At 38.3% G+C, this 25,237-nt stretch overlaps 1 protein-coding gene across 1 annotated transcript in view; it reads right to left on the bottom strand.

Annotated features, from left to right (window-relative positions):
- The window catches only part of LOC134802339 (serine protease filzig-like), a 37,671-nt gene extending 13,214 nt beyond the window's left edge, over window positions 1-24,457 (bottom strand). Inside the window, exons 1-2 of the mRNA XM_063774950.1 lie at window positions 24,375-24,457; window positions 5,353-5,436 (exon numbers count right to left, since the gene is read on the bottom strand). Coding sequence (XP_063631020.1) covers window positions 5,353-5,422 — 70 coding nt within the window. The 5' untranslated portion in view covers window positions 5,423-5,436; window positions 24,375-24,457. The remainder of the gene's footprint in view (window positions 1-5,352; window positions 5,437-24,374) is intronic.
- Window positions 24,458-25,237: the final 780 nt, after the last annotated feature.

Here is a 25,237-nt window from a genome sequence, read left to right as displayed (position 1 = left end):
GAACCTTGTAGGAATGCACGAAGTTTGATTTTGGACTGCAGCCGCAAAAAAATTAAAACAAATAACAATATCGGAATCTTAAACTTGACATTTACTTTACACTTTACAGTTCATATCAATAAATAGCCTGCCCCTGTGCTGCCCCTATAGTCTGTATCTTTAGGTATTTAAATAAAAGTAAACAAAATCTACCCTTAAATGGCTCCTTAAGCCAGTTGAGGGTAGATGAAAATATTACATGATCAAATAATGTAGGTTAAACTCTGGTCAACGCAGCGAGTGTGATGGGCACCTTTGCGCCGGGGGTAGCGCGTAGTAGTAGTCTTTCAGTAGTTTTTCTATTCCTTGTTTTATTTTAGATATATTTAGGGTTGTTAGTTTTAATTTAGTGTTATTCATAGATGTATTTAGTTCATAACCCAAGTAGCATTGCAAGCTGTATATAAGCTGTATTAAAGTTTATTTGTATACTATAAGCTGTACAGTTAGGCTGTACAAAGGCTGTATAAGCGCTTATACAGCCCTTATAAGTAAAAAAAGGGCCCAAATTATACAGCCTTTGGCGTTATTAGAGCTGTAGAGTAGCTGTATAAGCAATACATAAGCTGCATAATAGCTGCATTACAGCTATATTTCGGTGTAACAGGAAACCTTAACACTACATATAATCTCTTATAAAGTACGATATAAGAATATATATAAGTTTTAAATGAGTTATAAGAAAGAATTACAAGAGAATAATAATCATTTAAGAAACTAAAATGTCTTAATCTTGTTCATTCGTAATATAGTAATGGCGACAATAAAGTGTTATAGTGGATGGTAAAAGTAAATATTATACAGGACTTGAATGGAATATTACATTATTGGTAAGTGCGGATTATTATTTATTGTGAACCTGTGTATCTTTTCTGGCAAAATATTTACGCGCCTGCAAAATAACAAAGAGAAACCATAAGGAAAATATCAAAAATCGGTAAAGTTACTGTTTGTTTTTAAGGTTAGAGTATCAAAAATATTTATAAATATTAATTCTAAGGCTAAACAATTTATTTTAGCTGGTAATCATAACACGGCGTTAGTCTGCTAAATATTTGCAAGTATTTCTTTAATTATATTTACAAATACGTTTTTTTTTTATTGTAAAATGGCGACAATTTTTAAACAGCCTACAGGATAGTTGGAGAGCATTATAATCTTAGTAGCTGTGCTGTATAATAAATGGAGTGTCTTTTACAGCTTTTGTAATTAAAACAGCTTTATAATAGAATATTTGTATTCGTTTGGCTGTATTTCGGTTCTCCATAATAAGTTATAATTCTCTTTAGAGATCCGTATAACAAATAAAAAACCTGTAGTGTAACTGTCATATATTCCTTTAGTTTTATAATACACTTATTTTCAGAAATCATTACACTACTATACTTATACGAGTGTAAAATTACGCCAAAAGATTGTTATAAGCGACTCTATCAGTAATACAGAAAAAAGCTGTACTATAGCTGCCATTTATTCATTTGGTTTTATAATACCCTTACAGACAGAAGTTATACAACTACTATTCTTATAGGAGAGTAAGATTACGCCATAAGAAATAGCTTTAAAACGGGGTTGACAGATACATATGTACAGCTACAAGTGCCAAGTGATACTACAATACAGCCTGTATACAGCTTTTACGATAAAATGAGCTTGTAGTGTTTCACAACACTTAATGTTTTAAAACGGAGTTGACAGATACTTTTGTACAGCTAAAAGTGCCAAGTGTTACTACAATACAGCCTGTATACAGCTTTTACGATAGAATTAGCTTGTAGTCTCTCACAACACTTTTAGTTTTATAGTAGATTTTTTATATTCTGATAAAGCACCCCATGCTTCCGCAGAATCCTTTATAATGATTTTATACAGCTTGAGCTGTATAATGTCTGTAAAGTACCTTTTATACAGCTTAAATCTTTTCTGACACTCTTATACGTCCCTTAAATCACTCTAAGTTCTTAATTGGCTGCTATATTGATGTTGCCGACACTTCCATGCTACTTGGGAAGTTATTTATTTGTCTTTTTACTGTCTTTTTCAATGAAATAAATTCGTTAGTTGATAAATGTTATAGCTACCCGATAATGTACAAATTGTTTGTTTACTTTTATTTAAGTAGGTATTTAAAGATACAGACTATAGGCACAGTTCATGAACTGTCCCCATGTCAATACCCGATCAATTTATTATAATATAACCGATGATCTTAACCAATTAAGATAATATTTCTAAAGTTAGAATCGGTTTCGTGGTGTTTCCAATACCCGGGGTTCCCCTGTGACGAACCAGTTCTTAGTGGCTTTTACTTTATTTATAACCAATAATAAATAAATCAAAGAGTATTATTGTACCTATAATACAAATCTTTAGATTGAATAGAATAGAAACACTTTATTGACAAACTGTGTACAGAAGATGACATTTATACAAGAACATTGTCCCAACAGTTACCCGAAATGGGCGTGCAATGTTTACTTACATCTACTTAATACCTATATTTACATGCAAATTATGTCTTAAACTAATTAGTTAGGTACTACCTAGAACTAATAGTTAGTTTTCGTGACTTAAAAGCTAGTGTTATTGATCCGTTATTACGTAGGTATATTGTATTAGGTAAACGTACTGGTGCTCGATGCGGTCCTAGTACATGTCATCTTGAAACTTAAGTCATTGTCAATAGAGGTGACAGCAAGGTGTCATCTATTGGGCATTCCCATGTCGAGCACTAGTACGTTTACCTTGCCTAAATTATGGGTACAATTTTTTAAACCAATTTTATCTGTTTTTTAAAGAATTTTAAGTATGCTTAATATATTCAGTTTGATGGTTGCCTACAATTTATCTGCTTCGCCCCTATGGCATTAAGTTCGCTCTTAAGAGGATAAGGGGACGATCGCTTCTCCATACAAACGTAGTTCCCATTTTCCTATCTGGATATTGACATGGAAAATATTTTTACACAATTTAATGTATATTCACCATAACCATGCCCCATCGTTTGACTTTTTTCGATTTTTGATTACTATTAAGAGTATAAAGCGAAAAATAAATGCCATACAATTTATTAAAAGCTCCTAGTTCTTATACACAGAAAACCGCCTGGGTTGGTCTGTGTTTTTATAATAATTAATAAATCTAAATAAATCAAACGATGGGGCATAGCTGAGGTTGTAAGAATGTTTTCTATAAATAAAGTTAATATTTCATTAAGTTATTATTACATAAAGTTAATATGTGTGTGTAATATTATGTATACTGTGTGGACCATTGCAGTCTGTAAATAAATGATTATGATATGATGAATATTCAGAGAGGAAAATGAGGGCTACGTTTGTGCGAAAAGGTGAGGTTTTAACGCGACCTTCCTCTTAAATTGGAAATTTATCAAAAAACGACAGTGGTGAGAAGCGCATGCGTCACTAACAACACCTTTTGACCGCAAAGACGTCAACTGACGCGCGCGGCCACAGCCCTGTTTACCACTTATCAACTTTCGTGACTTCCGACAAGGATGACGCGCCGCGCACGACAGGCGTGCCGTTCGAAGGGTTAACTGAACCTTATAGTAGTAGTAGTAAACACTTTACTGCACAAAAGAAGTACAGTCGCCATCAGATATATCAGAACGGCCAAGGCGCTCACAAATATCTGAACACGCCTCTATTGTCAAGGCGTTAGGGCGCGTGTTCAGATATTATGAACACCTTGGCCGCTCCGATATATCTGATGGCGACTGTACATAACACATAGAGAATAGGTACAGTAAATGTGTACAAAGGCGAACCTATCCCGTTAAGGGATCTCTTCCAGCTAACCTTTAACCTATAAACATATAGCGATATCAAAGAGGCTGGTGGATGTGACTGGGGACCGTAGGGCTGGCAGCTTCCTCGGACAGCGCATAAGCATTGCAATTCAGCGTGGTAATGCTGCCAGCGTCTACGGAACCTTGCCGAGGGGTGATTTTTTATTGTAGCTTAGGTTTAGGGATGTTTTATTTTTATTAATTTAGAATAGTTAGATACTTTTAGTTTATAAGTTTTTATACAATATTTGGAGCGGTGGTGGCCGAGTGGATATGACGTCCGACTTTCAATCCGGAGGTCGTGGGTTCAAATCCTGGCTCGTACCAATGAGTTTTTCGGAACTTATGTACGAAATATCATTTAATATTTACCACTAGCTTTTCGGTGAAGGAAAACATCGTGAGGAAACCTGCATACATCTGCGAAGAAATTCAAAGGTGTATGTGAAGTCCCCAATCCGCATTGGGCTAGCGTGGGGACTATAGCCCAAGCCCTCTCGCGCATGAGAGGAGGCCTGTGCCCAGCAGTGGGACGTATATAGGCTGAAATGATGATGAATGATGATGATACAATATTTATATTTATTTGCTTAATAAATAGCATAAATTACTAATTAGTAAAAAAAAAACCTATAAGTAACTGAGAGATACATATGAAATGGTAGTCAAACTAAGATAAAATATACCTGACGGCGAGACTTATAAGAAGAAACCATAAGGTTTAAACATATAAATGTTTGAAATAAGGTGTACACCTTATATGTCATTTAACTGTGTGAATGATTCATATCGTACTAAATATGGATTTCTTTCGTAGATCGATAATGAAGACAATATAAATGTCAGAGGTCCGCCTTAACCCTTAACCTTTTCCATTCCAAGGCCCAAGGGCTGCTGTATTCAGAGGTACGTGAATAAAATACTGTCAATCTTTATGCAAAGTGGTTCGTAGCCTATTCATTTCATGTGGAGTAGCTGTCACGTACTACATACTATATTCCTACATGCCTAAAATGTTTGTAGTATTTTTTGGATGCATAGCAAATTAATTAGAAATGTAACATTTAAGTAATAAAAATATGGTTAACATATTTTTCGTTTATTTTTACCTACTCTCATTATCTATTAACGTGGTGGTCGGTGACAATGATGGTCCCTATGACAGGTCCTTCAAGTCACTTTTGGCTGGGTTTTCTTAAAATAATATTAGACGTAATAGGTATACTATGCTGTATTTTTAGATTTTTACTGTATGTAAAAAAACTAACTAAAAATAAAAATACAACATTGTTACCATTACCATATTTGAAATCCTGAAGAAAGGCCAGGTCAAGAGCACCCTAAACCGGCGAGCGTGTATGAGGAATGTTATGAAAGTGAAGGAAGCGAAAAGAGGTATGTCAGGATCGTAGCAAGTGGAAATCCGTGGTCTCTGTCTACCCCTCCGGGAAATAGGCGTGATTATATGTATGTATGTACCATATTTGATAAACTCCACGTACCATAAAACTGTGAGGTAGCGGAGGTCGCCAAAAACAGCAGAAGCGCGGTCCGGCCAACGTTCGACGTCATCTTTTGGGGTCAGTCTGGAAATAGAATACCTGTTATAAGTTGATATTTTGGGTGATCTTATAAACAACTTGTAAGAGCATTTATTATAGTGTTAGCGGTACACCCTGAAATTCGGGAATTAGCTGCAAATGGTGTTAAAAGTATGAAAATCGGCACGATTAATCTTCAGGCCAGGCCATTTGAATCAATTTGACCCGTAGCACCAAAGAATAAAAAAAAACGGAAAGGAGTTATGACGTCATCTTTTTTTTGTATTGCTCGTCTGATTGCCTAGCTCTCTCTCGGTAGAATATGCAAAAGCAATAGAGGGACATTTCGATTTTCACGGTAGACCAGACAATCAATTTAATTTCAGTAAAGTACCATTTCGTACCTTGTCACAGTGACAATAGGGTATTTTCCTACTAGTCAAATCAGTTACTTTTTTAGAACTGTCAAAACGATTTGCTAATATGGAATTTATATGAAACATTACATCGTGACGTCACGGTCAACTCACCTACTTTTTATATTTCTATCCGATTTATTAAATAGAACTTGTGTTTAAAAATAACTCCTATCTGTGTTTTTCTAATAACTATCTGGTGCTTTATTTCATGCATGGTCACAGAATAAATAATAGTACTAGGTACAGTAGACTCACTCTCTAACAAAACGCGTCTGTTACGATCGGGACAGATAGCAGATAGCTGCTAGGTGGCGACAGCGCCACGCGCGGCTTATGGCTATTAGCCATCAAAATTGGTGTGGAACAGATGCTACCTGTAGCAAAGCGACGAAATCGCGGAGTGAGCCACGCCTGGCATGGTGCAAAATAATTTATTTTAAATACAGTAGGTATAATACCCTATAGTATGAGGTCTCTAGCGACTTTCATATTGATTGTCAATGTGACAAGATACCTACGAAATGGTACTGAAATTAAATTCTTTTAATGTACGTGGGAATCGAGGAGTTAAAACTCGAATCCGTGTATGACCCGTTACGTCATAATATTGTATATTAAGTAGGTTGGGTGGGATTTCGCCGCTCATTGTTATCCAACCGGAACTAATCACAGCAAAAAATCATTTTAAATATAGTCAACATATATTTTATTGCACGTCATCTGAACTACATAAACATGTATGTACGTAGTTGTAGGTATCCCACCGCAGAGAGGCCACGTAAACCACAAGCACCAATGATGTTTACGGAATTAACTTGTAAGACATCGGTTACACGCTAATTCTGGCGTCAGTTCCGTCCATCATTCCATCCGAGTTTGACTGATGTCAGAATGATGGAAAATGGACACGGTTAGACGATCAGTCCAGACTGATAAAATTACGACACAACGCGCTAATTCTGGCGTCAGTTCAGTCATAAGACTTATTCGAGTTTTGACTGATGCCAGAATGATGGAAAATGGACACGGTTACACGATCAGTACAGTGACAACAGACTGATAAAATTACGACACAGTCGCCGTTTGGACACAGAACGCAACACAGTCATTTAGTCGTGTCTAATATGGTGACTGACGCGAGAATGACACAAACAGGTTACACGATCACGATCAGTCTCCTATCAGTTTTCTGTCATTCAAAATGGACTGACGAATATTATCTAAAATATTAAATTTTCATTAGTCCAGACCATCAGTCCATCAGTCCGAGTGTTACACGATAATTCTCCCGTCATTCTGACCAGAATGATGGACTGAACTGACTCCAGAATTAGCGTGTACCCGATGTCTGAGGGTTCTAGGGTTGTCTTAGTGAACTAGGAACCCTTATTATGATATGGGAGACAAACTATCGTCGCCCATGGACCCCTGCAACACCAGAGGGGTTGTAAGCGCGTTGCCGTCCTGCAAAATGGGGGTACGCCTTTTCTTGAAGATTTGAAGGTCGTAAGAGCGTTTTCACATTGTCCGATCCGATATCGGATGCAGGACACTACATCCATGATGTCGGGCCGCGCGGCAAGAATTATGCCTACCTTCGAGCAACACCGGCTTCCGACACATCGGAAGGGAGGGGCCCAAGCGATATCTCACCGTACAAATCTTTCTGCCATTTTTCGCGGGGGGAAAGGTGCACACAGTCGCACTTCTCACACACTTACATACAAAATCCAATCTGTAATGACGACACAAATACATAGAAAATGACACACGTCAAAGACAAATCTTGCAAACCTCGATCTCTTTTTGTGTACGGACGAGTGACAAGTGTCACAACACGCACACTAACAGATTTTCGTTGAAGTATGTTATTGTATTCTGAGAGATGAGAAGTCGGATTTGTCGCTCGACCGATCCGCAATTTGTACTAAGCGAGCAAAATCGATAAATCCAACAATTACATGAGACTAAAATATAATAATTGTGTTTGAATGTAATTAAACGTATGATATGTAAAAAAAAACCGGCCAAGTGCGAGTCGGACTCGCGTTCCAAGGGTTCCGTATATTACACAATTTTTAACAATCAGTGCCGGATTAAGATATTTTGATGCCCTAAGCATTTCTAGGTGCCCCCTCTCCCTAGGGTCATCAAGATTACATTGATTTTTTGGTAAATTGAGAGAAGTTCATTGCCGCATTACAGCTGAGAATGGAAATCAGTCACATCATTTTATCACGAAAATTGACAGTGCCGCAGCAGTAATGTTGCAACAGAGTACCTAATGCTGTTGCAGTCGCCACCCGAATGTCACCTTTATCATAGCTTATAAAGTTATTGAAAACGCGAGCGAAGCGAGCGCGAAAATTTTTCGATATAAAAACGCAATTTTAGTTTTAGTCCCAACCAGGCGCGAATCCAGGATTTCGTACAGAGAAGGGATGGGACAGTTTTCTATCAGCCTAGCTTCGCATAGGGCTCGATATTTAAGGGTCTCAGCGAGGTTGTTTTCATGCATAAAATATGCAAGAAAGCAGAGCTTGGAATTGAATTGGCGAAGTGTGAGAAAGGCAGTAGGCCCAGCTGCGAAAGAGGAAAGCTTGGATTTGGATCCACGCCCAAGTGTAATTAAGGCAGAAGATCAACTTTGCCATAAGGCAGAAGGCCTCGCATAAGACCTAACGCCGAACCGCAAAAGAGTGGGTTGAAATCGAATCTATGCATGTAATCACGACTCTTCTACTGCTACCGATTGTTTCCCAAAGAATTACGCGCCATTATTTTTGCAAATTAGCTTTTGGACAGCTAAAAAAATCGTGTGGTAAAAACGATGTGTCTGTCCCTAATTTTAAAATTTGTTCACCTTTTTCAACCTGGCATTTTGGTGCCCCCCCTGAACGTGGTGCCGTAAGCACGTGCTTGTTTTGCTTATTGGTTACAAAGTCTTTATTAATTTAACCATTAAAGTCGACGAGTACAAAAAACTTTGAGCTAGCTCTCAATTTAACATTTTTTTTAAACATTATTTTTAATTTGACCTTACAATTACTCGTAAGTAGGTAAGACCGTTAAATATTTAAAATGATTATCTTATCAGAAAATTATCACCAATTACTCTAAGAAACCTACTACTCTAAGTAATCCGGCACTGTTAACAATGTATTTTTTTAGTGAAACGTGAGTGAAATCTCTTTAAAAAATCCGTAGGGGTCGGATCAAAAACTGTAATTAAGTCCGACTCACGCTTGACTGTACATTTCTAATAGGTTTTCCTGTCATCTATAGGTATAGACCTATATTATGTATTTTTTTAAAAATTTAAGACTTAGTAGTTTCGGGGGAATGGTCATTTTTTGCCTTTTTTCTTGAATAACTTCTAATCGGTTATTCGAAAATTATAAAAAATATATATTTGAGATCCTTACAAGAAGCTCTTTCATTTGATATGTAACATGATATAGTTTGAAAAATTAAATTTTTTCATTTTTTCATTTACCCCCCAAAAGTGGCCCCCATGTTTAAAATTCATTTGTTTACGTTACATGTCCGTATTTGGGTCACAAACTTACATATGTGTACCAAATTTCAACTTGATTGGTCCAGTAGTTCCGGAGAAAATCGGCTGTGACAGACGGACAGACAGACAGACAGACAGACAGACAGACAGACAGACGCACGAGTGATCCTATAAGGGTTCCGTTTTTTCCTTTTGAGGTACGGAACCCTAAAAATATTACATGTGAAATGTAACACTTTCTTTTTGTAAATTTGATGTCCCCGACCTCTTTTTATAACAAAAAACCGAGCAAACAGGCATTTTTATGCAGCAGTGTTCACGCGCGCGTCTGGACTCGGTCTAGTGAAAAATCCAAGTGCAACTAGTTTTATTACCCGCGCTAGATTAGATTGACGCGCTAATCTTGTACCTCGGCAGAGGGGAAATAGTGCGAATGCCGCCTCCCAAGATGCCTACACATATATATACGCACACAAACAAAAATTATCGGGCCCGACATGTCTGAAATTAAAAATTATCGGAAGTATCTATGTGTGTTTTTTTTAGCTATGCAGATTTCTTAGCTGATAAAAGAAATATTGAAAAAAGCATATGTTATATTCGATATTAGTTTTATTCGATACCGGATCGGACAATGTGAAAACGCCCCTATACTGTCAAGTCAGCGGCCAGACATTCAATTTTGTACACCGTTAAAACAACTAATGTATAACTAATTACGAAATTACCTAATAGGTAGGGATAAGCGTAATCGTTGAACAGATTTGTGTCCAACTAGGCCGATATTTAGTGTTATTTCATAATGATAGAAGGGAAACTACCTATTAGGCTAGTGACATACAATTTTTTCTTTGTCTTGGATACCTGTAATAGTCAATTAGTCATATTATACTTTACAATCAATAATTTTTTTAAGGATATTTGAGTAGATTGAACCATTTTTTTGCCCGTGCTTATCTTGCGGCATCCACTTGGTGGCTTGGCTACTTATACTAGCCCACTTATCTAACACTATCCACTGGCATCATACCTTTAAAAAAGCCTGTTTGATTGGCTAATCAAACAGTGCTTTTATAGCATAAATTACTTTACAGAGCTAGTACATACTGTTATTAATTATTATTGAGTCTATCTAGCGTAGTTTATTGTTAAAAGTGTTATTAAAGTGTATACAATTGTATGTAGTTCTAAGACAACTTGTACCAATATTGTATGCCTGTGTAAAGCAGGATATGGAGAATATCAATCATTTGTACCACCTTTGTAAACCCCACCCATACCATACAATAAATATTTTTGATTTTGATTTTTGATAGGTACCTAAATGTAATTAATACTTAGAACCGCAAAAAAGTTGTCGTTGAAAATTATTCATCTTGTGGTTTCGAACGTATCGTTACGTTCGTCTACAGATCTGCCGATGGAAAGTTTCCAACATTGATTATTTTTCCTACCTGACCTCTAAAAACTTCCCGGTATCTCCTACAGGGAATGGCCTTCGACATTTTCTCCGAATTCTTAATACTTCACAACATTCACATCTAAGTACATCTAGTACCAGTTGGTCTAGAAGTACCTATATCTGAGCGTTTCTTTTATTATTTGCCATTTTTATATATTGTGACCTTTTGTGTTGATTCTACTCAGAATCACGAGCTCTTTCGATCCTAGACGGATAAAAAAGATATCTTAATTCAAAACGAAAAACTCTCTTGCGCACGGTTGCTTAAAGAAAATAATAAATTGCTTAGTCCAATAAATATGTCTTGAGTTAAAACCATCATCATTTTTTAAAGGAGAATAAAAATTGTTTAGTTTTATGTTTACACGTTTTTTTCCTATTGTGTTACCATTTCCCCATATACTTTGTATGGCGGTAAGAAAAAGGAAAGTTTGAAAAATGTATGGAAATTTTAGGACACTTTTTTTTCTCCTGTAAGGATGAAAAGGGCTCGCGATTCTGACTAGAAATAACACAAAAGTGGCAATAAAGTTCACAATATATAAAAATTGCAAAAAATAAAAGAAAAGCTCATCTAGTCCTTGGATGGGTATTAAGAGTCAGACGAAACTAGCCGCAGCCATACAATAGATGTTACGATGTCACGACCAGGGATGTTACGGAGCTCCGGTTCCGTTTCCGTTAAGGCGGAACTTCCGTTTGGTATTACACATCCGTTTCTGTTCCGGTTCCGTTATGTTTGAAACGGAAGTTATAACGGATGTCAATGCTTCGTGCGGCGGCGGCGTAAGTACATCAAAAACAAACAGGTTCATACCAGTCATTCGCTCATCGCCCCACTTGCCACGTGCTACGCTAATTTGTTGTTTGTTTGTATACTTTGTTTTATTCGTGTTATTAAGATTAAAATCGTATGTGTTCTGTTGTGTACTGACTACTGACTGTATGTAGTGTGTGTGGTGAATGTTAGTGTGTAAAAAAACGCACAATGAAGCCGAAATCAAGTTCGATTTGGAACTATTTTGATGAAGTAAGTGGGGACACGGCTAAGTGTAAACTTTGTCTGAAGGTTTATTCTAGAAAGGGGAAAACGACTACATCGTTAAAAAGTCAGGCTCCGATTCTGGTTCCGGTTCCGTTTTCGGTTCCGTTTCCGTTTACGGTTCCGTTTCCGTTTTCGGTTCCGTTAAACTAAATTGAAAACATCTGTTTCCGTTTTCGGTTCCGATAAAACCACATCCGTTACATCCCTGGTCACGACCTCACGACGATGTTACGACGAACGAATGTCTGGTAGATTTCGTTGCTAGAAATTGTAATAAATAGATACAAAGAAATTAGAACGAGTAGAAGTTTCACATACAAAACTTAGTATTATGTTCATTTGTTCAAGCCAAGTTTAATTAAATTTTGAAGTACATATGTATTTTTAAAAAGAGAGCATAACTTCAATTGTATGGGAGCTGCCTTTTGACGAGCGGAAATCGTGAAAGTACCTATATTTAAATCAACATATTAAACCTACCATGGCCCACACTGTTAACTGTACATCGGTGGACCTTATGCCTTATGTAATAAGGTCCACCGATGTACAGTTAGAAGTGTTGCTGTTTGTACCTACATACAACAATCTCCAACGCAGCCGAGTCGGGCATGCTGCCGGATACCGGGCCGGCAGCAGGGGGGTGTCACTACGCAGCTACGCAGTTTAGGTACATTTGGCCGGCGCGCCACCCGGGCCGGCAGGTGTATGGCAGTGGGCTGCCGCTCGACCGCACGATAGTAGTGTCACGTGGCGCTCGCGCAAAGAAGATTCATCGTTCGTGCGCGGTTATAATTTAAATTTTGTTGCAGGCGGCGAGTATAGTTATAATTTTATACCTAAATCTGACTTTTGTGAAGGAGTGAATTTTCTGTACGGTAGTACTATTAGTTATTCTGTGCCGGCAGTATCCAATGAGGATTACCTAAACCTCTGACAAAAATAAATAAAAATAAAAACATACATATAGAATGATATAGAACAATAACCAGTTCTATAATTATAAAACCGGTTGATTGCTTTAATGAATGAATCACAGATTCCCCAAGCGCTCGTCATTAGTATACAGTTTATTCCAAGTTAAAGTCCCCGCCATGACTATTTGTTATTAATTCTTAATTCGTAGTAAATCGCTCGACCGTTACTATACTCTGTATCTTTAGGTATTTAAATAAAAGTAAACAAATAATTTGTACAATTTCGGGTAGTTATAACATTTATTGGTTAACCAACCAAATACAAAACTGCCTGGATCTGTTACTGAACAACCTGACTTTAACCTACATTATTTGATCATGTAATGTTTTATACCCTCAACTGGCTTGGGGGCCATTTGAGGGCAGATTTTTTTCACTTTATTTGAATACCTAAAGATACAGAGTATAGCCAATAATGCTCAGTGGTTCTCTTCTTCAAACAGTAACTAAATCCAAATACTTGGGTCACTGGGTTACTGACACTCTAAAAGACGATGTTGATATAGAAAGGGAGCGCAGAGCACTGTCGGTAAGGTGTAATATGCTGTCTCGCAGGTTTGCGCGTCGTTCGACAGAGGTGAAAATAACCCTGTTCAAAACGTATTGTCAAACCTTATACACGTGCAACCTGTGGAGTCACTACACCAAAGAAGCCTACAGTGCTCTGCGCGTCCAATACAATAACGCCTTCAGGGGGTTGTTGGGGCTGCCCTGGCGCTGCAGCGCGTCAGGAATGTTCGCCGCGTGGAGAACCGACGGTTTCCAAGCCGTGCTGCGCAAGCGGGTGGCGTCCCTGGGCGAGCGCGTGCGGGGCAGTGCCAACACTCTCCTGAAGGTGATCGCTGAGAGGATGGACAGCCGTATCCTCGCTCACTGGATGTCCTTGCATATCAATTGTAATTATAATTATACTTTCTACTAACACACCTAATATAAGTTATTACTTATTAACATAATATGGATGTATTTGTATCCGAAATAAATGCTTTCATTTCATTTCATATAGCAATGTGCAAGATGCAGAACATTCGCAAAACTCATGGTACGGGTACAGTTTACCTACTCGATAGTTTAAGTCCCCGCCGTGACTGAGCGTTTTGTTATTAATTCGTAGTAAATTGCTCGACCGTTACTAATTTTTAAACGATTAAGTTATTGGACGGTGTAAACATGAAATGCTTGAAAAAATCGGTTGAGTAGGTAACCTAAAATTTACCAGTTCGTTTTTAAGAGCCCATCAACGTGCACACTAATAGCGTCACTGCTGAATAATCGTGATTATTTAAATTTAACGAAAGATATTTAAAAAAAAGGGGACCGCTACAGACTGTATTTTGTATTTATACTACCTTTTGAATCAAACTAGTTTTTATGTTGCTGGATTCGTCGATCTATGAACTCAAAACAAAAACGGCCGTTTTAACTTTGGACGCATAGATCGACGCATCCAGCAACATAAAAAGTAGTCTGGTGTATTCAAAAGGTACTTAAATACAAAATACAGTAGGTACGTAGCGGCCCCCTTTTTAAAATATCTTTCGTTAAATTTGAATAATCACAATTATTTAGCAGTGGCGCTAGTGTGCACGTTGATGAGCTATTAAACTGCTGGGGGCTTAGCCAAGATAACAATCGTATATCGACAAACGCCAAACGTAAAGAAAAATGTATGGGGATGACAGTTTCTATGCTACGAAAAGTCACGTGGCTGTTTCCATATACAGTGTAATGGGCCCTGGAGGGAATGTGCTTTAAAACCTTAAGTTAGCTCATTTTACATAAAGGAAACATTCTTTTATTATTAAAAATAAGCAAATCTGCATTCACAGTTTTTTTTTATTCACTTGTATCGCCTGGGAATCAAACCGACTAAATATTTAAAAAAAACTCCGGGGCCCATTAAGTTTTTCCACATTGTATTGCTCGTATTTAATAGGCCCGTCATATTTAACACTAAAAATCGCTAAATTCGCAAGCTATTTTTTTTTTTAATGTTGTGGGGATGGGGTTCACTACCAGGATCGTAAATCCAAGTTTGCAGCTTCGAAAGACCTGTGCTAACTTTGCACCAATCGAAAAACCGCAAAATTTTCGTACTTTTTTTGGTATTCTCAATATAAGTTTTTTAGGACTTCCATCCATTCCACCACGGTGACAGGTGCGACAATTAATTGTCGACATCAGTTACTGACGTCACAGGCCTCAATAGGCTACGGTAACCGCTTACCATCGGACGGGCGGTGTGCTTGGTTGCCACCAACATTTTAATTAAAAAAAACATCTGTCATCATCATCATCATAAACTTCGCAAGAGAAATACCAATTTATTGCCGATATAATAGTCTTTTCAAATAATACAATTATGGTGACAAACAGGAATACGACCCGCCCGATGGTAAGCGGTAACCGTAACCCATGGATGCCTGAGACGTCAGCAACAGTGATATTTGTCGAATTGTCGCACCTGTCACCGTGGTGAAATAGGGGCCAGACACAACTTGTAATTGACCGAGCGTCAGCAAAGGTCTCCGTTTCAGCTTGGACAGAAATGCCTTCGTAATCTTCGTATATCCGGATGTTCTCCTCTACAGGTCGCAATTCTCAACCGATTCTCGGGATGTGAGTAGGTTCAAGAATTGAATAGATTATTTTCGTCCACAGTCAGTAGTCAGTATACAACAGAACACATACGATTTTAATTTTAATAACACGAATAAAACAAAGTATACAAACAAACAACAAATTAGCGTAGCACGTGGCAAGTGGGGCGATGAGCGAATGACTGGTATGAACGTTTGTTTTTGATGTACGCCGCCGCCGCGCGAAGCATTGACATCCGTTATAACTTCCGTTTCAAACATAACGGAACCGGAACAGAAACGGATGTGTAATACCAAACGGAAGTTCCGCCTTAACGGAAACGGAACCAGAGCTCCGTAACATCCCTGGTAATTACATATGATATACCATTGACCGGGGTGACTTTCAAACGCAGGGGTGACTTTAAAATTCTAGTTTTTAAGCCATAATATATATGTATGCGAGATTTTTTACAGTAGGTGAATATGAATATATAGTTATCTAACTAGTTACAGGAACATTTTCAGTAAATAATGAATAATGGTAATTCTATGGCCGTTTTAAATCTATCAAAGTAACCCCAAATTTTCCAAACTCACCCCGGTCTACGGTAATAGTGTAAATGGAACCCTACAATGAGCATTGCCCGACATCCTCTTGGCCAATTTTAGTGGTATGCGTCAGGGATGTTACGGAGCTCTGGTTCCGTTTCCGTTAAGGCGGAACTTCCGTTTGGTATTACACATCCGTTTCTGTTCCGGTTCCGTTATGTTTGAAACGGAAGTTATAACGGATGTCAATGCTTCGCGCGGCGGCGGCGTACATCAAAAACAAACGTTCATACCAGTCATTCGCTCATCGCCCCACTTGCCACGTACTACGCTAATTTGTTGTTTGTTTGTATACTTTGTTTTATTCGTGTTATTAAAATTAAAATCGTATGTGTTCTGTTGTATACTGACTACTGACTGTGTGTATTGTCACAGAATAAATAATAGTACTGGGTACTGAAGACTCACTCTCTAACAAAACGCGTCTGTTACGATCAGCACAGATATGGCCGCTAGGTGGCGACAGCGCCACGCGCGGCTTATGGCTTTCCCCAAAATTGGTATGGAACGGATGTACTTTTAGCTACCTGTAGCAAAGCGACGAAATTGCGGAGTGAGCCACGCGGTAGTCTGTGTGGTGAATGTTAGTGTGTAAAAAAACGCACAATGAAGCCGAAATCAAGTTCGATTTGGAACTATTTTGATGAAGTTAGTGGGGACACGGCTAAGTGTAAACTTTGTCTGAAGGTTTATTCTAGAAAGGGGAAAACGACTACATCGTTAAAAAGTCAGGCTCCAATTCTGGTTCCGGTTCCGTTTCCGTTTTCGGTTCTGTTACCGTTTTCGGTTCCGTTTCCGTTTTCGGTTCCGTTAAACTAAATTGAAAACATCTGTTTCCGTTTTCGGTTCCGATAAAACCACATCCGTTACATCCCTGGATGCGTATAGATTGCATTGTTTGCTTTAGGTATTTTTTTAATGTATTAACCTGAGCTGATAAGTATAATAGCTTGCGAAAGTGCAAACACCCGTATAACTACTTTCGGTGCATTGAACTGTACAGTCACCTGCAATAATATGTTACTCTTTCTATTTTTGCGGCCTTCGAAGAGTAACATATTATTGCAGGTGACTGTACCACGAGTGTAAATTTCATTCGATATCGTGACGATGACGTGACGTACGCATTTGGGTTAAGTCGCATTTTGTATGGGATTTTGAGTTTCCAAATCGTCCCGCTTGGCGCGCTGTTCGAAATCCCATAAAATTGGAGACTTAAAGGGGTCCACTGATTTCCAATTCGCCGGACGATATCGGCCTGTCAGTTAAACGCAAAATTTGATAGCTCCGAACAACTGACAGGCTGATATCGTCCGGCGAACCCCTGTGGGCCCCTTTACGCAAACGCGTAAAGTAAAAGCACAAAGTAAAAGCTTTATTTGAGCCTTAATTCGTCCGTTTTTATTGATTCCATTATAATAAGGTAATTATTATAGCCATTTAAATTACATAAATTATTTCATTTCATACACAATCAGGACCGTCTTAAACTATGCCGGGGCCCTTGAGCACATAAGAATTTGGGGCCCTTTTGGAGAGTAAAGAAAGCTAATTAAACTAACATTTTTCTACTATGATCTTCTATTTATTATGGGTATCAAATAGGAAGGAAGGGGGCCCTGGGCATGGGCCTCGTGTGCCCTTATGGTAAAGACGGTACTGTACACAATTACATATGTAAATTTCCAACTTACTCCAACATATAATAACATGCATGTCCGTTCTTCGAATTTCCAGTTTGTAATGACGACATTTTAAACTGATTTCGTAAAATCGGGTTTATGCTAGAGATTATTATTATATTTATCAGAATAGCTATAAATAAATACTTTTTTGCATATTAATATCATACGTATAACATACCGGACATCCGCCCACGAGCTTACACAGATAACGAGCTACATTGACCTTGCCACGGACACTACGAGTACTAGAGACACTTGAAAACAAAGACCGACAACTTGCGAGATTTGCGAGGTTGTGGTAGGCTTCCGTAGCTCAATTGGTTAAGAGCAACGCACGGATTGCGGAGGTTGCGGGCTCAAGTCCTGCCGGAAGCGTAACTTTTTCCATTTGTTCCTTTAATATAAAATAAAGACCGTCAATGTCCATACAATGTCATAATTTATGAGGTTAGTGGCCAATCACAAGTCACAATAACAATGACTAGGTACTCGGTAATATTTTCTCATAAGGTTTTTTTGTATTTGTATTTATTTATTGCAATTCACATGTATATTAAAGGTTTTACAAGTACTTAAGAGTATGGGTAGGTACACATATGACACATGAAACCATGATGGGCACAGCAATGTAGGTAGATATGTAAACAATACTTATCATTATATATGCTTGCATAATTTCGTATTCTAGCATTATAATACAATTAGGTAGGTAGGTACATTTAGCTTCAGTACATTAGGTTAACCTAATAACCTAACCAGTGACGTAATGATTACTTAAGATAGAACCAAGAATGTAAATAAAAAAAAAAACATCATACAGAGGGGTCGGGAGCCAGAAAATTTGAAGGTAACAAAAGATATGGCGCGCCGCCCAAAACTTGCGACCATGGTCTAATAAAACATGGTCTTCTATTCCCAGAGTGACACAGGCCTACGTCACAACAACATGGCCGCTATATATAGCGCTATCGCATATTATCATATAGCGCTGTCGCATGATGACGTAGGCTTGTGTCAGTTAGGTGACCTAGAAAAGACGGGAATAGAGTACCAGGCGGAGTATATTATTATACCATGCTTGCGACGGAAGATTTTTTATTAGCTACTTTTGCCCTTGATTAAAACGTGTAAAAATTCAATGTAATAAAACCGCGTGCGAGTCTACCTCGCCCACCGAGGGTTCCGTACTTTTTAGTATTTGTTGTTATAGCGGCAACAGAAATACATCATCTGTGAAAATTTCAACTCTCTAGCCATCACGGTTCATGAGATACAGCCTGGTGACAGATAGACGGACAGTGGAGTCTTAGTAATAGGGTCCCGTTTTTACCCTTTGGGTACGGAACCCTAAAATATACAATTTTGCTTTAGCCCCCCTCTTAAGTAACTGCGTCATAAATTCATCTATCTTTGTTGTGCACGGCGCAATATACTAATTATGTGGCAATTAATATATAAATAATACTGGTACTTATTAGTTATTATGTAACACAATCTTGGACTGAAAAGTATAAATAATAGATGAGAATTGATATTTCTATAATGTATCTTAGGAACATTTGGTATATACCTTACCTTACCTTACTTACCTAAGTATATACCTACGTACAGGAAATTCCATATGGACTATTCAATATACGCTATGAAGGGGCCTCTCCGGTCCTTTGATATCAAATTTCATCAGGATCGGGTCTTAAATAAAGAAATTCAAGATGGCGACCGTTGTGTTCAATTTTGACTTCAGATTCGTGTTAAGGGGCCTCTCGGATCCTCAGATATCGATTTTGATCAGGATCGGGTTAAAAATAAAGAAATTCAAGATGGCGACCGTTTTGTTCAATTTTGACTTCAGATTCGTGTTAAGGGGCCTTTCGGATCCTCAGATATCGATAAATTGTAAAAAAAAATAATAGACACAACATTGGTTTCGTAGCCTTCAAGTTCATACAAAGAAAAAAAAACACATGGTAAGCACAAGTGCCAAGTCCAAAAATTGGCGTCAGTAAATTTTCGAAATTGGAATGTTCTACATCGCGCTATCGAAATTTTTCTTGGCGCGTATATATACCTCTGAGTCACTTATAGGGAGGATGGTCGGGGAGGTGGGTTCTGGATTCCGGCCGAGTGCCGCTGGCATAACATAATAAAATTATTCATATTTATAGGTTTCGCCCGAATTTTGGCCTTTTATCAGGAATGGGGTCGGAACACGAAAATGTCAGGAATTTTTTGAATTGATAGATTTTTTATAAAGTACCTTTTTATTTACTTAAATGAATACAAATAATAAATGTAATAAAACTTAAATTAATAAAACGCGGCTATCGGCTCAATTGGGTGGCCATCGCTAACGGCTAGACACCCCCCCGTCGTCGTGAAAAATATGAATGTCAGGAAAAATATTCGGAAATCAGGAATTTTGTCAGGAAATTCTAAATTTGAATCTGGTAACCCTACACCCAGCCCGATATTCAGCGCGCTTCGCGCGCTCTTACATCCAGGGCGCCTGCGGCGCCCTTCACACTTAAAGGTCGGGCGAAGCCCGACATTCAGCGCGCTCATACATGCAGGGCGCCTGCGGCGCCCTTCACACTTAAAGGTCGGGCCAAGCCCGACATTCAGCGCGCTCATACATGCAGGGCGCCTGGGGCGCCCATCACACTTAAAGGTCGGGCCAAGCCCGACATTCAGCGCGCTCATACATGCAGGGCGCCTGGGGCGCCCATCACACTTAAAGGTCGGGGCAAGCCCGACATTCAGCGCGCTCATACATGCAGGGCGCCTGGGGCGCTCATCACACTTAAAGGTCGGGCCAAGCCCGACATTCAGCGCGCTTCGCGCGCTCTTACGCACAGGGCGCCTGCGGCGCCCTTCAGACATTCAGCGCGAAAAGCGCGCTCTTAAATACGATCTTAGACACGCTCTAAGATAACAGCCTATGCGACTGAGAAATAGTGGATACAATTATTTATTGCCATATTTTTTTTGACGTGAAACATAATGCAGTAGAGGGGCTCGGATCAAAAACCAGATGTAACGATGTGTTATGCCGCCGTGGCTTATATCTCTGTAACTGTAGGTATCTATATGAATGGTTTTGATATCAGTGTGTGTGTGTGTATGTGTGTCCTGTGACGCTGACATAGATGACGTTGATTCTGCGCTAGAAACGATGCATTCGGAGCTAAAATGACCCCTGTGTGCAGTGGTTTTTAAACCCAATGTATTTCGAATCTTGGAATTCAACCAATGAGAGCTCATGCTCAGAAAATATGCGCAATTTGGAAAAATACCAGCCATTGTCACCCAAAGCTAAAACAGCCTATGCGACTGAGAAAACGTGGATACAATTATTTTTTTACCAACACAATGTCTAATTGTTATTTAATTGATGTCACGTTATAAACAACAATGGTATGTAATAACATGAAAATTCTTGCTTAATGGAGTCATTTGCGTGTTGTGATATCTTGCTTTGTCTTAATATAAAGTATATTAGTGGTTTGAATATGTTGGTTTTTACCCGATTGCGCTTAAATAAAAAAACCGGCTAAGTGCGAGTCGGACTCGCGTTTCAAGGGTTCCGTACATTAAGTCCGACTCACGCTTGACTTCACATTTCTAATAGGTTTTCCTGTCATCTATAGGTTTTAGAACTATTTTGTGTATTTTTTTTTTCAAAATTATAGACCCAGTAGTTTCGGAGATAAAGGGGGAATGGTAATTTTTTTGGCTAAGTTCTTGAATAACGTCTAACCTATGTATTTTAAAATTATAAAAAATATATATTTGAAATTTTCAAGATGAGCTCTTTCATTTGATATATAACACGATATAGTTTGAAAAACTTTATTCTATAACTTTCTCATTTACCCCCCAAAAGTGCCCCCATGTTTGAAATTCATTTGTTTACGTTACATGTCCTTTGGGTCACTAATTTACATACATATATAATTGGTTCCAGTAGTTTCCGAGAAAATAGGCTGTGACAGACGGACAGACAGACAGACAGACAGAAGCACGAGTGATCCTATAAGGGTTCCGTTTTTTCTTTTTGAGGTACGGAACCCTAAAAAAGGAGAGCTATGTGTTTGACCATCATCATCTTCCTCGCGTTATCCCGGCTTTTAACCACGGCTCATGGAAGCCTGGGGTCCGCTGGGCAACTAATCCCGAGAATTGGCGTAGGCACTAGTTTTTACGATAGCGACTGCCATCTGATCTGATCTTCCAACCCAGAAAGGAGAAACTAGGCCTTGTTATTAAATATATTTTCTCAAACATGCAATAAAATGTCGTCGTTACGTCCGTCCGTTATAACTAATAATAGCCTTCGAAGTATCACGTTCCGGGCGGAGCCACTCGAGAGAAATGTAAAGGAATTTCATACAAAATTGAAGGCCTAGGCCGGGAAGTAATTTATGGTTCGATTTCTTTTTTTTTCATCTTTATAGGGCTGTATCTCCTAAGCCGTGCGTCGTAGTGCACAAATAAAAAAAAATTCGTTCCCCTCAAGAACCCCACGCACTGAATAACCAATAATTTTTTATTATTATTTCATTGCATGTTTAAGAAAAGCACTATCCATACATCATACATCGGCGTGAAAAGGGGTTGTCTGCCTCATAACTATCTGACTTCACTACGTTCGGCCGTCTATATGCATTCGGCCGGCAACCCCTTACTTCCAGCCTCTGTAGTAATGTATACTTATTAGATAGGGAACTTAAATTATTGTCGAAGTGCAGTGTATTTGGAAGATTGACGAATGTTAAAATAAATATAAGACCCAGACAAAAGTGTAAATAAACTTAAGGTCCTTTTTTATAAAGAGGTAGGTACCAATCCTATCTACCTACTACATAACAAAATTCTCATAAGTTTAATGACCCCTCTGATGCTTTAGGGGTTTAAGTATACCTACCTATCGTTAAACCACTCAACTCCAAAATAGTCCAAAAACTGCCAACTATGGTTAAATATTAATGGTATGGTATGGTATTAATGGTATGGTTAATATGTTTGGCCCAGTGGTTGACTGGTAAAGAATGCCTCAAGGCATTAAGTCCGCCTTTTGTACTTTTTACTTGTTCTTGTGCAATAAAGTTTAAAATAAATAAATATTATCTCGAATATCTTCGTTCAGGTGCAGGATTTAAATGTCGTAGTTCTATTGCAAAATATGCTTAGGTATGAATAGAAGAAAAAACTCACGCAAAACAAAAACCGGGCAAGTGCGAGTCGGACTCGCGCACGAAGGGTTCCGTACAATAATGCAAAAAAAAAATGAAAAAAAAAAGCAAAAAAAAAACGGTCACCCATCCAAGTACTGACCACTCCCGACGTTGCTTAACTTTGGTCAAAAATCACGTTTGTTGTATGGGAGCCCCATTTAAATCTTTATTTTATTCTGTTTTTAGTATTTGTTGTTATAGCGGCAACAGAAATACATCATCTGTGAAATTTTCAACTGTCTAGCTATCACGGTTCGTGAGATACAGCCTGGTGACAGACGGACGGACGGACGGACGGACAGATGATTTTCACAGATGATGTATTTCTGTTGCCGCTATAATAGCGGCAACAGAAATACATCATCTGTGAAAATTTCAACTGTCTAGCTATCACGGTTCGTGAGATACAGCCTGGTGACAGACGGACGGACGGACGGACGGACGGACGGACGGACGGACGGACGGACAGCGAAGTCTTAGTAATAGGGTCCCGTTTTACCCTTTGGGTACGGAACCCTAAAAAGAACATTTGTATTTATACTCAATTACCTATGTACTGGACTAATAGTACATTGTGCAACATGGGGCGTAAGTTAAGTATAAAGACAAAAAACTGTTAATTATGGCACTAAAAACTTCATAACTCCCTAGGGAGAACGCTTTTTCTCTAACTCCCGCTAAACCTGCGTGCAATTCCACATTTACTGAGCGAGTGTGATGAAATAGTTGTTTTTTTTTTTGTTGTAATACTGGACTATAACGTAACGTAAAATGTGGCTATATTGACCCTCACTGGGTAATTGAGCTCCAACAGTTTTTATAATATGAAAAATATATCACATTCTTATTTATGTGTTACATTACAATATGATAGTAGTGATGGTATGAAAGAGAACAATCTCACAGCTGAGGATGCCGAAGACCGGGCAAAGTGGAGAAGATTGAGCAGGAAAGCGGACCCTGGCGCTAGGCCGGGAAAACGATCTTAGGTTGAAGAAGAAGAAGAAGAAGATAGGTACAGAGTGGCTAAAAAAATACTGCATTCCCGTTGCCAGGGACGTTTTGGGATTACACTGAGCAACTTTTACTATGGGACCAACCCCGAAATCGCGAAAAAATTTTTTGGCAGTTTCATACATTTTGGCTGGTCCATTTTCTATGGGAGGGTAAATTTTTTTTCGCGATTTCGTCGTTGGTCCGATAGTAAAAGTTGCTCAGTATAATCAACAAAGGTATCTACTATAGTACAATAATTTTAGAATCTAATTTAAATTCTAATTTTGGAGCAAAGTAGCACATTTTTCGGTACATACTTTAAATTTACATACTTTGTAACGAGACAACTAAAATCTCGGGTAGTAGTATATTGTTTTCTTGTGGCTATTACAGAAAAAATGCGTCAGTTGTGAGAAATCAGAAATATATATCAACAAATTATTCAAAATATCACACTTACGATTACTGATTCACTTAAAAACACCCACAGTATCACAATAACACTTAATTTCTATTGTTTTTGTTTAACTTTTTTCACTGATTGTAACGTTTGTATATATATTTTTTATATTATTTTTATTATTTATTATTTTCTCGCACACACGAGCGTTCGCGTCGAAGGATTGTCATATACTAACGTGTTGTGTAGTAAGGTTTTACTATGGGCCTACCGCGAATACCGAAGTCCGCAAATTGCCGGCATCTTTCTCTTTTACTCCAATTAAGGCGTAATCAGAGTGACAGAGAAAAATGCCCGTAAATTGCGAACTTCGGTGTTCGCGGTAGGCCCTTAGCTAACCTGGCCCCTATTTCACCAATAATTATGTTATATTTTTGTATTTAATTAAAACAAACCTACTCGTCTTAGCTAAGAATCTAAAATAAATATAGATTAAGCTAAGTACTCCAAGCATATGTACATATTGAATATTTTTTTAAGAAATATACAGTTCTTTTTTTACCACGGTGACACTCAGGTGCGATAATTATAAAATGTAACTGTAGTTGACGTCACAATCATCCCTGGGCTACGGTTACCGCTTACCATCGGGCGGGCCGTATTCCTGTTTGCCACCATCATTGTATTATTTGGAAAAACTTTATTATATCGGCAAAGGTACTTCTCTACACAGCAGGTATTTCTCTTGCGAAGTTTATGATGATGATTATGACAATTGTCACAAGATTTAAAAGAACTTTCGGTAATTCTCGACAGGAAATGATTTCTGTCGGAATTTCGTGACAATTGTCATTAGCTTCGCAAAATAAGTACCTACTGTTTACAATATTAATAACAAACTTAGAATAAAAAGTAACCTAAAA

This window comes from Cydia splendana, chromosome 24 (genome assembly GCF_910591565.1).
Source record: "Cydia splendana chromosome 24, ilCydSple1.2, whole genome shotgun sequence".
Classification (NCBI taxonomy): Eukaryota; Metazoa; Arthropoda; class Insecta; order Lepidoptera; family Tortricidae; genus Cydia; species Cydia splendana.
This window is presented reverse-complemented; position numbering and strand designations above follow the sequence as displayed.